Source organism: Pongo abelii, chromosome 8 (genome assembly GCF_028885655.2).
Source record: "Pongo abelii isolate AG06213 chromosome 8, NHGRI_mPonAbe1-v2.0_pri, whole genome shotgun sequence".
NCBI lineage: Eukaryota > Metazoa > Chordata > Mammalia > Primates > Hominidae > Pongo > Pongo abelii.
Window position 1 is genome coordinate 33,800,112 of NC_071993.2, and position 14,455 is coordinate 33,814,566.

The 14,455-nt window shown below is 41.1% G+C and overlaps 1 protein-coding gene across 8 annotated transcripts in view; it reads right to left on the reverse strand.

The window, feature by feature from the left end:
• NRP1 (neuropilin 1) overlaps positions 1-14,455 on the reverse strand; it is a 159,137-nt gene that overhangs the window by 14,303 nt on the left and 130,379 nt on the right. For 2 of the 8 annotated variants that reach the window (NM_001131549.1, XM_063727043.1), the window contains 3 exon segments: positions 512-649; positions 5,886-5,945; positions 11,105-11,209. In NM_001131549.1, the coding sequence (NP_001125021.1) occupies positions 512-649; positions 5,886-5,945; positions 11,105-11,209 (303 nt within the window). 8 annotated transcript variants of the gene reach the window in all.

Consider the following 14,455-nt stretch of genomic DNA (forward strand, 5'->3'; position numbering starts at 1 on the left):
CAGGAGTTCGAGACCATCCTGGCCAACATGGTGAAATCCCGTCTCTACTAAAGATACAAAAAATTAGCCGGGTGTGGTGGTGTATGCCTGTAATCCCAGATACTTGGGAGGCTGAGGCAGGAGAATCGCGTGAAGCCGGGAGGCAGAGGTTGCAGTGAGTGGAGCTAGTGCCATTGCATTCCAGCCCGGGCAACAGTGTGAGACTCCATTTCAAAAAAAAAAAAAAAAAAAAGTATAAGATGAATGCTAATTCATATATCCTTGCCCAATTTGCTGTTTTCAAGGAGGCCAATCAGTGGCCAACTTCAAGGGGCATTACTATGATTTGCCCTATGCTTCTCTCTACTAGGGAAAGAGACATTGTTAATTCTAGAAAATAATAGCACGTGTAAATGCCTGTAGTAATTCCTACCCCCCTAAATTCACAGACATTAGAAACCCTCCCAGTAACACAGCCTGGGAATCAAAGAGAATCTGCAAAGCCATGCAGCCGAAGTGAACTCTGTGATACCTGTGTGATCCTGAATGGGTCCCGTCTTGCTGGTCAACACACTCCACTTGAGCTGCACGTGATTGTCATGTTCCCAGTGGCAGAAGGTCTTGTGAGAGCCCCAGCCAAATTCACAGTTAAAACCATATGTTGGAAACTCTTCAGTGGGTGGGAAGTAAAAATAAGAGACAAGCAAAGAAAGGCAAATTTGATCATTTAGAGTCACAAAGGCCCTTCATTCACTCATGGAAAGCACGATTTATACAACTTTATGTCTGTTTGAAAATTCCGGGAAAGCCAGGATTACCAAGAAACCAAAAGATGCATGGAGATGTCAAAATGTTTGCAAAACCACATTTAGTAATTTCTTTAAAAATCCAGCTTTAAAAGGATTATGGACTGCCTGTCAAATTGAGTTTACATAAAATTTCCAGGAAGGCTATTTTCTAAAGCACGTGTATTACATTTGCAGCACTCTCCCCATTTCCACAGTATTTAATATGAAAGCCATTCTGTTCTTGAGGATAAATCATATAAGTTGATACCCACCAATGAAAAGAATCTTAATTAGAGATTGACCCATGAAGCCTCAAAAGTGGAAAGTAACTTGGCGAAATGCCTCACCCGGGAGGTTTTCTCTATTTCCACCTCACCAGTTCATGCTTCAGGTCTTTAATGTCAGGGTTAGAATCTCTTAAGCATTTTAAGATTATTTTTTTCTTCCATGCTTTTTCTATAAGGTCGATTAATTTAAGTATAAATTTCTGCTTTTTTAATTTCTAAATTTACATATAAATTGTTCACCCGGCTTAAAACCTCAATGTAAGGTCATCTAAATCCAAAGCCCATTTCAATAGCTACCTGTTTTTACTTCTCTTTCTTTTTTTTAATGTTCAAAAGGCTTCCTTAGGAATCTGAAAAGACAGTGTGAATGAATTCACGGGAATGACTTGCCTTGTGTGTGCCCTACAAGGTGCTGTTGGACTATGGTGTTTTTAAAACCCACAGCCTGACTTTTTACGTAGCCTCTTTTTGAAAGGAGCTTAACTTTTAAGTATGGGAAAAATGAAATCATTGCTACTTATCCCAAGTATGACTGTTGTTTTGGTAAACATAAGGTAACAATAAAAAAAAATTCTAAAGATGAAATTCTCAGGCTTCTGCTCCCTCCTTTCGTCCTCCTATAAAGAATGAACCCCGCAGACGCAGCTGTTTTCTGCAGTGACGAAGGGCCTTTAGGCTTGTCACTGACTTTAGGCAGTCCACGAGGTGGCAGCATTGAAACAAACAGGAAGGCGCCTGGGGCATCTGGACCGTTGAACTAAAAAATAAGCCTCAAAAGAATCCCTATGAACAATAAGGGAAGTCTGGTATTAGATGCTGTATCAGGGTCAGGCCAAGACCTTATCTCATTTTGAGCTTCTCTTTAACTTGCTTGTGTTTAATAACAAAGTATCTCATCTTCTGCTCTGAGCCTGGTCTTCATGGCCCCTCCCCCAATGGCAGGAGGAATTTTAATGGGAAGATTTATTGCATAGATAAGAATGATTTACTTTGCATTTTTAGCTTATAAGGAACCCTTTTCTAGAGCTAATGTCAAATTTTGGAAGGAATCCACCATAAAAACTGTCCAAATGGAGCAGTTTGGATTCTACCAATGATAATGTGACCTCCCAAAGGGTAGACAGAGCCAGTTTGGGAAAGTAAACTCGTAAGCTATGTGATGTGTATAATGTGACTACTTTCATTTACTGCAAACAGGCTGTATTTCACAGCTGTAGTGTCATCGGAGAGATATATTTCATGTCTAGTCTATCATAGCCATGAAATAGGACTTCTTCAGGTATGGGAAACCCTCTCCAAAATTTACCACTCTTTTCTGCAGCAAGATTCAATTATGTAGATGAAGTACAGTCAACTGAACGGTGACTGAATGATTGAGCAACCTTGGATGCCAGCGCCCACGGCCCTGAAATGTATTGTTGCATAATCTCATGTTAGAAAATGTTAATATTGGAACATGTTAACGTGCGTGTGGTTTTGATTTTTCTCCTTAAATGTACTTTATAAAACATGCACATTCAGGATAAAGAAAGCCACCCCAGCACACACAATTCTGCCTATATTTACTTTGTTAATACATTACATTTATTGTTTATAGAACAGAAAATGACATCATCCATTCTTTTGGCTCTTCATATTCTGATGATAACCATAAAATGTAGGAACTTGGATATTTTTTAAATGATCAGGACATGGAACCGCTCTGCCTGAAAAAATGTTTCAGGCACTTCTCGCTTCAGAGAATGACAGTCTGCCTTTACCTTCCGATGTCCTTCCCCATCCTGTACATTAACAAGGTGAACTGCTCTAAGTTTTTGTATTTTACTGCCCTTTTATCTTCTTGTGTTGATCATGTAACTCGTGGCAATTTGTTTATTTAAAGGATATATTTTTAGATCAATGCCTTTTGTTGGGGAGGGTTATGGAGTGAGAGGTTCAGTGTGGAAACTTCCAGCCTGGCTAGAAAGACAAACACACAAACCACCCATAAACATTTATAGAAAGGAAAAAGAAAGAGAGAAGGACAGAGGAAAGGAGAAAGGAAGAGAAAAAAGAAGAGAAAAAAACCAAATTAATGAATGAAACAAACATATAGGACTACTGACGTTTAAGTTTTCAAAATATTACCCAAGCCCTGGAGGGGCACACAACTCTCATTAAATTCAATGGGGGTAATCCAGCTAAATCCCTTCTTGACTCTTAAAAATAGCAGGAAACAATATTCTGAACTTAAAACAAATTTACAGCCTCTGAGAGCAAGTACCAGCTGTGCTTGCCCAACCCATCTTGCCTGAAGTTGGATCATTAGCACCATATGTAGGCATATGGATTTAATTTTTAAATCTGGTATTCCAAACTTCTATAGAGCAGGTTAACTCACTTATTCATAGACTAGTCTTTCAGTCTCAACAAGCAGAGGTTCTCAGGCCCATACAATCATAGGTGATGAATATACTCCGAACTGCTGCAGGAATGCTGGAGAAGCCTCAGAGGGTTAGAGCTCTCGCCAGAGAGAGCTGGATTAAAAATGTAAGGATCCCATCACTTGCTGGCAGAGCATTAACCAGCTTTTATGCATCTGATTACATAAAAGTATATAAATATTATATGCCCATGGAGTTTATTATATTGATGAGAATCAGCAAGATGAAATAGTAAGACTCTGAGTTGAGTCTATAATGGCAAAATGGAATTATGATGAAGGTTTTGAGGTCTCATTGACTGCTGCTTGTGATGATGCTTGAAGAATCTGAATCCTGCAGAACAGTGTGGATCAAAGTATCAGGTGACTCGGGCCACTGGGTCAACTCTTCAGAGTTAGACCTGACCCCTGGCTTGAAGCATGCTCAAGTCCCCTTGCAATATTCTGGTCATTGACTTAGCCAGAAGGTGACAATCAACAGAAGTCCTTCCAGGAAGGTCAGACAGTCCATTACCCACAAACAGAGCACTTGGAGTCCAGATCCATGACTCAGACAATGGAGAAACAGGAAAGCAAGTCAATTTGCAAAGGACTCTGTACTGACTGTGAAATTCAAACCGGACCAGACCACCCCTGATCAGTAGACCCGTGTGGTTTGAACTGAACTTGTTCAGATGGTGATAGCAATGGGTCCCACTGTTTGTAATTTGCACACCTGCCCTCCGACCACAGTAGACTCTGTGACAGGACCGATCGGCCCCTCTGAGAAGCCATCCCTGGAGTGACCTTGAGATTGTGCACAAATCAAATGTGTTAACAAAACCACTCCTGCTCTGACAATATTGACCTTCAACATTCAGGGAAGATTACCTAGATTTAGAATCTGATAGAACTTTCCATTTTCTACACAGCTGTTGTTCACTTTTATTTTTTTTTAACGATCCCTACCCCTTTTCATAGTCAAGGAGAAGAGAGATGAGATGAAACAAATTAGCTGGTGACTTCATAGTGGCTTTAATTACCTCTCTGGCAAGAGAAGAAACTGCAACAACAGCTAAAATGTTTGTTATATGATCAGAACTTCATTTATTCACCTCACCCCTCTTCCCTATCCCAGAAAGGACATAGAGAACCAACTGGTGGTCACTATCCTTTATCCACAGAAAATCTTCCCGAGGGCTGAGAACTTTCAGGAAAGGTCCAAAGAAAAGGAAAAGCACGGCTTTTTTTCATGAGATACGTTCAACTATGGGAGGTGCCTGCGCAGTCTTTGAAAGCCACATTTTACAACTTAAGATGTGTGTAGGACTACACCATTTTCTGAATTTAGGCAGTGACTCTTCTGTTTCATCTCTTGGTTTTGTAGAGGGCGTCTGGGCTCTGTGGTAGCAGGAATTTTGTCAACCTGAACATGCTACAGGGCAGCTGGGGGTTAAGTTTGACCAAAGAGAAGTTTGTTTTGCAGTTTAATCAGGTCAACAGTGACAGCGTCCTTTAAGGAAGCATACTAATTAGGGCGGCCCTTTCTACTTTCTGCCTAGCTGGGTAGTGTCATACCATAGAGGAAACATTGATATACACCACACACCCCATTAATAAATGACTGCAGAAGCCAAGGCTGAGTGAGCTTCAATAGAGGAAATGGGAGAAAGCTGGAAAACTGACCTGCTCACCTTACTCTAATGATTAACTTTAAAGTATTTAAAACCTCTGATTGCTTATACTGACTGTTTCCCTTCGTGTATGTCTGCCGGGAAGAATTTCACAGGATACTAACAAAACACAAAGGCCAGCGAGAGGAAGGCCACCGTTTAACCGTGACTGGCCCGCGATCGACAGCAAACCGAGGGCTTTAAAAGTCGTTACGCTTTTCTATTAATAAAAGGATGAGGAGGTGCTGTTCCCAAGGGTGTGCTTCTCTCCGTGCACAATTATAAACTGTGGTTTCCTGAACCCTGTTTCATGGCACGCCCACTGGAAACGCTGTTGTAAAACTGCCAACTCCATGGCAGGCAAAACTGACAAACTTTGCCTGTCTGGGTTTTGCAGGATTGCGATGAAAATAAATAGTCGGGCTGTGCTGCCTGTGAGATTTCCTTCTCCTGTAGTTTGCAAACACAATCCATGTCCTAGATGTGCTGTGTTTAAACAAAGTATGTTACTCCGTTCCTTCAGTGGAGAGCTGGGATTGTCACCATTTGGCAATTACTGATGGAGAAGGAAATCTCTCTCCCTGCTGCATATACATGTGGATGAAAGGAAAGCAATATTTATGGCTCATGCTTGGAGACCAGATGCTGTGTGGCATCTCTCCTTCTAGGACTTTCAGAGAAACTGAAAGCGAGGAGCGCAGCCGCGGAGAGAAGAGAGGTACATGGAATCTGCCACATTTCATATTTTATTTGATACCTGATTGTATGGTGCTGTCTATGACCGTGGGCTTTTCTGTGGCCAGCACAGTGGTGCCACCTGAAAAACAAAAACAGGAACATGCAAAAATAAGAAAACGGTAGCGAATATGCAGGAGCAAAATGTACGCTTACAAATGTCTATTAGACGCAAATATTTTCCATAGAAAAACCCTTTTAATTTCAGTGATAGCAGTTGTTTCCCTTCAATTTTGCTCACCACAATACCAAATTCAAATAAACCATTATTTTTTTAACCTAATGCATTTCTTTTAAAAATTTATGAATAAAATAATTGTCTAAATTAACAAATGGAAGTTGTATATATTTATGGCATACAATGTGATGTTTTGGTACACTTAGTGGAATGGCTAAATCAAGCTAATTCACATATGCATTACTACATAAAACTATTTTGGGCTTTTTTTTCTTTGGTGAGAACACTTAAAATCTAATCTCTTAGCAATTTTCTTTCTTTTTTTCTTTAATTTTTTTTTTTTTTTTTTTGAGATGGAGTCTCACTGTTGCCCAGGCTGGAATGCAGTGGCACAATCTCGGCTCACTACAACATCCGCCTCCCAGGTTCAAGCGATTCTCCTGCCTCAGCCTCCCGAGTAGCTGGGATTACAGGCGTGCACCACCATGCCCAGGTAATTTTTGTATTTTTAGTAGAGACAGGGTTTCACCATATTGTCCAGGCTGGTCTCGAACTCCTGACCCCAAGTGATCCGTCCACCTCAGCCTCCCAAAGTGCTAGGATTACAGGTGTGAGCCACCGTGTCCAGCCTGCAATTTTCAAGTAGACAATGTATCCTAACACCTTTCTTTACAAAGCATCTAGAAGGCATCCAGAAATTGGGACTTCACTCCTCAGGCACTCACTGATTCCCAGATGAAGGATGGCACACAATTGCAACAGTGAAAAGCAAAGGCCTCTGAAAAAGCAAAGTCACCTCCTTGATGACTTGGGTATTAAACTTGACCTCAACCTCTAAGCTTCAAATTGTTTTCCAAGGTTTCAGGTGTGTGCCTTTAGGGAAGTTGCAAGGCTAGTCTCCACAATCTATTTTAAAAACTAGAAAACTGAGGGTTTAAAGTAAGATGCTATGGGTTCCTCCTCTGTTTGGCTACTGGAGCTGTTTACTTTTCTCAAGGACAAATACCCTGCCCTGTATGTGGTTTGGAGAAGCTGCAGGAAGCAGCAGGCAAAGGGGAACAGGAGAAACATTTCATAGTTCCAAGGAATTGGAAGACTGAACAAATAACACCCTGAGCGCTGTGAGCTTCCAATTAGTGCAGGCCTACTGCATCTCACTGGTCAGGGGACAGGCTGTAACCTTATCTATTAAGACTTAGCTTTACCCTGTCTTCCACCTCTTTATTCACCCATTTCCCACTGTTCATCATTATACTTCTGTTTTAAAGTAGTATTCTTAAACTTGCCCAACCATAAGAATCCCCAGAACACTTGTTGAAATTGCAGTCTCCCATCCACCTGTCGTCTCCAGACCTAAATGAGAATTGGAATCTCTAGGTGTAAGGCTTTGAAATCTATATTTTTTTGAGACAGAGTCTTGCTGTCACCCAGGCTGGAGTGCAGTGGCGCCATCATGGCTCACTGTAGCCTCAAACTTCTGGGCTCAAGGGATCCTTCCACCTCAGCCTCCTGAGTAGCCAGGACTACAGATGTGTGCCACCGTGCCTGGCTGCTATATATATATATATATATATATATATTTTTTTTTTTTTTTTTTTTTTTTTTGTGGAGACAGGGATCTTGCTTTCTGGCCCAGGCTGGTCTCAAACTTCTGACCTCAAGTGATCTTCTGGCTTTGGCCTCCCAAAGTGCCAGTGTTACAGGTGTGAGCCACCATGCCCAGCCAAAATCTGTATTTTTGAAAGCTTCTCAGATGAGTCTTATAACTCACTGAGTTTGGGAAACAGTGGTTTGCTGTTATTATGTAGGTGCTTCAGAAAACTGTTTCTCCTTATGTCTATCCATGATGCAGATTATGGTTGGAAGTAACCTGTTATCTCCAGATACAGTATTGAACCAATTCAGGGTAAGGGAATGGGGTGGGCCCATGACTACCATGGAAAGTTCTGGAGGTGGTTACAGGGTGCCATAATTGTGCACTTCCCAATAATATCATTCAATAAAGATTTGTGATGATCTTTATTTGTGCCAGGCCTATCTGGCAGCTCCCACAGATCAGAAATCATGTTACATATCCATAGCATGAATCAGAGGGCCATAAAATCGTGCTCTTGGAATGGTCTTAAGATTTCTAGGCTAATCAACTGCAGCACCAAGTCATGGTACCTCAGTTCTCCCAGCAAATATGCTGGATGAGTGGTCACATGTGTGCATGGCCTCAATAAGGCAGGCACTAGGAAGAAGGAATTATATGTATTGTGGGTTAAGAAGGTGAATCTATAATGGCAGAATTGGAGGGAGGCCAGAATACATTAGCATTCTGTTCCCAGTGGTCTTATAGGAGAAAGATTCAAGGTGAAAATTCGCTTTTTAAAACTGATATGCATCATCGGTTTTGCTATAGGTTGGGAGGCAAATTCCACTGTTGGGTACACACAGCTCCAACGTAAAATTTGGCTGCCTGGTGCCTTTGAGGCCAAGTGTATTATCTAATGACTTCAAAGGTATTTGCAAATGAGTAACTTCAGGGAAGAATTTTCACCTTGGCTAGCAGGTCTGGGAGAGCACATTCTACTCATTTCCATGCATTTGGTACAGTACACCTGGAATTTGGTGTGGTTTGTAAGTAACGAGCATTTCATTACACTATTTCTCCCCTCTAGATACAAGTAGGTCACCCCAGGAGAAGAAATTAAATCCACACCACCTGTGCTAAGGAACAGACAACCCCTAAAGACAGCATTGATCCCGATTTCCATGTTCTACCTATCAGGGTTAAAGCAATAACGCTCTTGGTTTGGTTTCATCACACTAAACATCCACGTTTGTAGTCCTGACAGCAAAGCCTGTGCCAGAATTAGCAAAAAGGATACAAAATTGCTCATGAGCATAGGAGATGTGTAGTTTCCATGTAAAAAGGTGTCTGGGTTAGGTGAGGTTTTTACCCCTTGCAAACAATGGCATGTGAGCACATCCATTTTCAGAAAAGAATAGCAAATGGTTTTGTAAAGTAAAATATGTTTTAAAAAGAAAAAGATTGCCTTCTTGCAATAATGGATATGAAGCATGAGAATGTCTTCCAAAATGGCTTCTTCTTGATGGAGGTGTGGGGCAGGCCTTATCAACATCCTCAGCGGTTCTTAATATATGAGAGTATTTATAGAATTATTGAGACACACATGCTGATCTGGGAATAACTCTTTTTTTCGCCATGGTAATATGTAAAAAGAAAAAATCAGAATGAACTTTCTTCTATCTACCAAAGAAATAATTTAAACACTGTAGGTAAAGCAAAACCTTATAGTTTTGAAAGGTTGTCAGTGTTTCCACTATAAATGACCCATTTTCTGTGGTTTGTAACTCGCTGCCATACACAATTTGCTCCAGGCTAACATACTCGCCCTATTTCGTTCAAAGGCTTCAGTTTCAATTGATTCAGTCATGAACTAATGCAAAAATGAGAAGGCTGGTTGTTCTGATATGAAGAGTAAATCTGAGGCTTTGTTTCTAATCAATATTAACTGACCACTTTAGGGTTTATGAAGAAAAGAACCCCTTCCACAAGAGGGCAATTGAAAGGGCACACTGGGATCCTGCAATCATTCCTTTTTTATGAGAAATTTCACTATGGATGTGTGATGGGGTCTGTAAAAAGCCTGAGGTTTGTGGCAGAGTGTTTACAGGCAACCCCGGGAAGCTTCCAGAGGACTTGGTTCATGGAATAGTACTCTGTTTTTTATATCAGCGGTTGAGTTTTCAACTTGAACTTGACATCTTACACAGAAAATGTCTCTGCATTAATTAATCTAAGTTTTGTGGCTTGTGGCTGCTTGTATACAAGATTTGCGTTCAAAAGCTCATAGCAATGTGACATTTATTGGCCATATGAAGTAAATGATTATCCTGGAAATTTGGAGAGAGACAGCTTTAGGAGGTAGGATTTAAATGTAAACCCTGTTCACAGTACTAAATTTCTGGGATAGATTTTCGATTTTTTTTCTTTCTTTTACTCTTTATTCCATCTCAGAGTGCGGAGCTCTCTCGCTCCTTCAGAGGAGAGCTTTTGAAATAATTGAAAATGTACTCTAGGACATTTCCTTCCAGATTTTGTATGAATGCATTAGCCAATAACATGGCCTTATTATGAAGTTACATGGTAACGCCTTCAGTTTTGCCCATGGAAATTAATTATGTGGGCTCTCCAAGTCCCCTCTGGGTAAAAACGCAGACCTGCATTCAAAAGCTCACTTTTAATCTAAAATGAGAGTCAGATGCTACTGAAACTGCATTTTGACCCAGGGAGCAGTAAAAGTCCCACGATACCTTTTGCAACCACAGGGTGAAAACCCTAGTGCCTTGGCCAATTTCCAAATGGTATAATCCCATTTCTCCACTTGCCTAATATTTCCTCTGTCATTCCAAGTGGAAGAGAAGGTCACTTCCTAGCTTTTAGGGTTTTAGGAGATTAGAGAGTAATACTCTAGATTAATTAGTGAGGCATTTGGCACACAACATCTCTGATGTATTTGCTGGTTGGTGGTGATGTGAAATAGCAGCTAATTCTGCCTTTGTAAATGTTAATGTGCAATGATTTACAAAATCCCAACTTAAAAGCCGCACTTCAAATGTAAGCCTAATTTTATCCATTCGTTCGATAAAGGATCCACTCAAAAAAACTTGTCCTCATTAGAAAATGAAAATAAACATTCTGAAGTGTGTGGTTATGTAGGGGCGGTGCATGTGTTATGGGGGAGGGGGTCTGAAAATAAGGATCAGTTTAGCACATTTAGCCATGGAGAAATTCTTACTCAATTAAGATAATCCTAGCCTTCGGCTCTGAAAATGGCTCAAATTATTGTTTCAAATGGTTGTGGCTATTAAGAACAACTCGTCTATCCAGATGACATGAGGAAATGAAGATGCACGTGTTCTGGCAAGGCAGCTTCTATTCCTGGGCAGCTCTCTGCCATGCAGAGTTACAAGCACACACACAGGTGTTAGCTGGTCCCAACTATGACATGAACTGAAATGGTACAGCAATGGGATGAAGATGGTTTCTGCACCTGTGAGCTGGAAGTCATCACCTGTTCCACTGTGGCAGTTGGCCTGGTCGTCATCACATTCATCCACCAAGTTCCCATTGGGAGTGGTCGGTCCAGCTGTAGGGGCTGAAACGAGATCCAAGGATTATTATCTCACACCTTATTCTCAAGCCTCTGGCTGTTGGATCTGCTAACGCTTATGCAGAAAACTTTAATCCGCGGTAAGAAGGCCAGAGGCATGGTTTGCCTCTCTTTCAGGAGCTAGATATACGTGGATTCTGCAGAATGTATAATAGCAGAGGCTGCTTTGTTTTGGTATTTTATTCATATCTGCTGAGTAGAGTTGGCTGCCTTAGCATTTTATACATTGTTATCTACATAAACATCCTTCTTCTGAAAAGCTCTTGAATTCTCACTGGTTATTTATTCAGGACCCTAGAGTTGAGAACTTTGAAGATAGAGATTTTGCTTGGAATATTTTCCCTTTCATTTTCAAGGTGTTAGAGCACTCACTTGTCATAAATTCTTTTATATTCTTAGTATTGACTACGTTTGCTAAGCTTATATTATAATTCTTCCCCAAAGGGAGTCAACATTCACATTTAGTGCAATAGTATTGTTGTTGTTTTTTTTTTAAAAAAAAACAACAAAAAAAACCCCACAAAAAAAAGTGATTCCATTTCTCTTTAAGTAGCTTTTCAAACTGTGAGCCCTCTCTCCAGGGCAGGTGTGTGAGAGAAGTTGTCTGAGATATCCCGGGGTCATTTTACATGAACCCTCATAGGACTGCATTCCACTGTTCACAGGTATTCCTGTATCTTTGAATTTGCAGTTGAAAGGTATCCAACATTAATCAAAGACTGCTTTTGAAGTCCTTTAAATTTCGTTCAGCTATTTTTTTTCAGCCTGTTACTCATTTTTGCAATCTGTTTAATATTTTACAGTTTTTGGCATTATGTTTCACTTTACAAGACTTGAGATAATGGATAGTTCTCGTGATGGCTGAGAACCATACAAGATGTTGGTGGCTGGGGGCTGTTCTCTTCTCGCCAGTAGGAATGTGTCAGTAACTGCTGCTTTCTTAGTAAAAATTTGACACTGAATGGTGCTGAAACACCAAGCAGAGTTACGGCACATGGAGAAACAGAGCCAAGTTTCAACTTTATCAACGGCCCAAAGATACACACCAGTAATAACTAAGAAGTCACCAAGTGCAAATAACATACATGCCATTCAGGCCTGCAATCCAGACTTTTTTGTAAAACATATACACCCGAATTCTGGCCTCTATTTATTGCTCTTGCTGAGTCAGTAGTATCTCCTCTGGCAAGCCAGATAGTTGTCTTTCTTCCCTAAGCTCTCCTTGCTCTGGATAATGTGCTACTTTTAAGTATTTAAAACTCTATTCATTTTGCTGATTTTTCTGCATTCATCAAGCTGTTTCTAAAGGGGAGTTCCGCATTGTAAATGGCCCGAGGTAGTCGCTAGTTTCACTAGATTCAACGGAAAATAAAAGGAGGAAGCAAATGATATGTACGTTCCAGTTTTACTATTTGAAAATATATTGTCTTCTATGGTTCTTTATTTCTTTTTTCTTTTTTTGAGATGGAGTTTCACTCTTGTCACCCAGGATGGAGTACAATGGCGTGATCTCAGCTCACTGCAACCTCCGCCTCCCTGATTCAAGAGATTCTCCTGCCTCAGCCTCACGAGTAGCTGGGATTACTGGTGCCCACCACCACGCTCAGCTAATTTTTGTATTTTTAGTAGAGACAGGGTTTCACCATGTTGGCCAGGTTGGTCTCAAACTCCTAAGCTCAAGTGATCTGCCCGCCTTGGCCTCCCAAAGTTCTGGGATTACAGGCGTGAGCCACCGCACCCAGCCTGTGGTTCTTTATTTCTTAAATGTAAGTGCTAGCACAAAATAGGACAGACAGTCCTGGGAGGCTGGAGTGGACTGCATCTTTCTCCTGCATTCCCTTAAGTGTCTCCCCTAGAACAAGGCACACAGTAGATACTTAATAAGGGCCTGTTAACTGATTGAAGGGAGAAGAAAAGCATTCCTTTTCACCAATCATATCAAAAAGCTTTGACATTACTTTCCCCAGATGTTTGTTTCACATACGGCCCAGGGCAATGTCCTCACTTTTGTGAGTGCTTGGAAACATCTGTAGGCAAATCCCTTCACCCATCATTTCTACCTCACTACAGAGATGACACTAGAGAGTGGAAACTCTAACTTCCCAACGAGTCCTCATTGCCTGCTGCCTAGACAAGGCCGATTTATCAAGACAGGGGAATTGCAATAGAGAAAGAGTTTAATTCATGCAGAGACAACTGTATGGGAGATGGGGGTTCTATTATTACTTGGGGGTTGAGGTTTTGAAGGATAATTTGGTGAGCAGAGGTTGAAAAGTGGCAGGTGCTCATTGGTCAGGTCTGAGGTGAAATCACAGGGAGTCGAAGGTGTCCTCTTGTGCTGAGTCAATTTCTCGTGGGGGACACAAGACAGGATGAGCCAGTTTATCGATCTGGGTAGTGCCAGCTGATCCATCAAGCACAGGGTCTGCAAAATATCTGAAGCACTGATCTTAGGTTTTACAACAGTGACATTATTCCCAGAAGCAATTTGGGGAGGTTCAGAATCTTGCAGCCTCCAGCTGCATGACCCCTAAACCATAATTTCATTTTTTTCCCCCTAAACCATAATTTCTAATTTTGTGGCTAATTTGTTAGTCTTGCAAAGGCAATCTAGTGTCCAGGCAGGAAGGGGGTTTGTTTTGGGAAAGAGCTGTTATTGTCTGTTTCAAAGTAAACTATAAGTTCCTCCTAAAGTTAGTTTGGCCTACGCCCAGGAATGAACAAGGACAGCTTGGAGGTTAGAAGCAGGATGGAGTCAGTTAGGTCAGATCTCTTTCACTGTCATCATGTTTTCATTACAATTTTTGCAAGGATGCTTTCAAAACTGCCACCAGGCTGTCTTTTCAACTCTCCATTCACTCCACCTCCTAAATCAGCATCGCCTTCCAGAATCCAGGCTACAGATTCGCATCCAGGGAGCAGACTCCCTTTCCAGATGACCTCATTTCTCCATGAATTGAACAAACGCGTCTGCAGTGAGTGGAGTCTGCCCATCCCTTTTTTTTCTTGGCATCCTTTGCCAAAGCCCTGGCACATGGACATTCTTGGTCTGTGTTGATAGTGCCTGGATAATTTAGGGGTCTGGGGCCTGACTACAGATATGGAAACAACCACACAGTAAAGAATAGGAGAAAATGGCCTGCTTTTAAATAAACACATTGAAAAGTAGCTATGAATTATTCAGGGGTATGGTGATTGATAGCTCAAGATTCTGTCATTCATAAGAAAAGT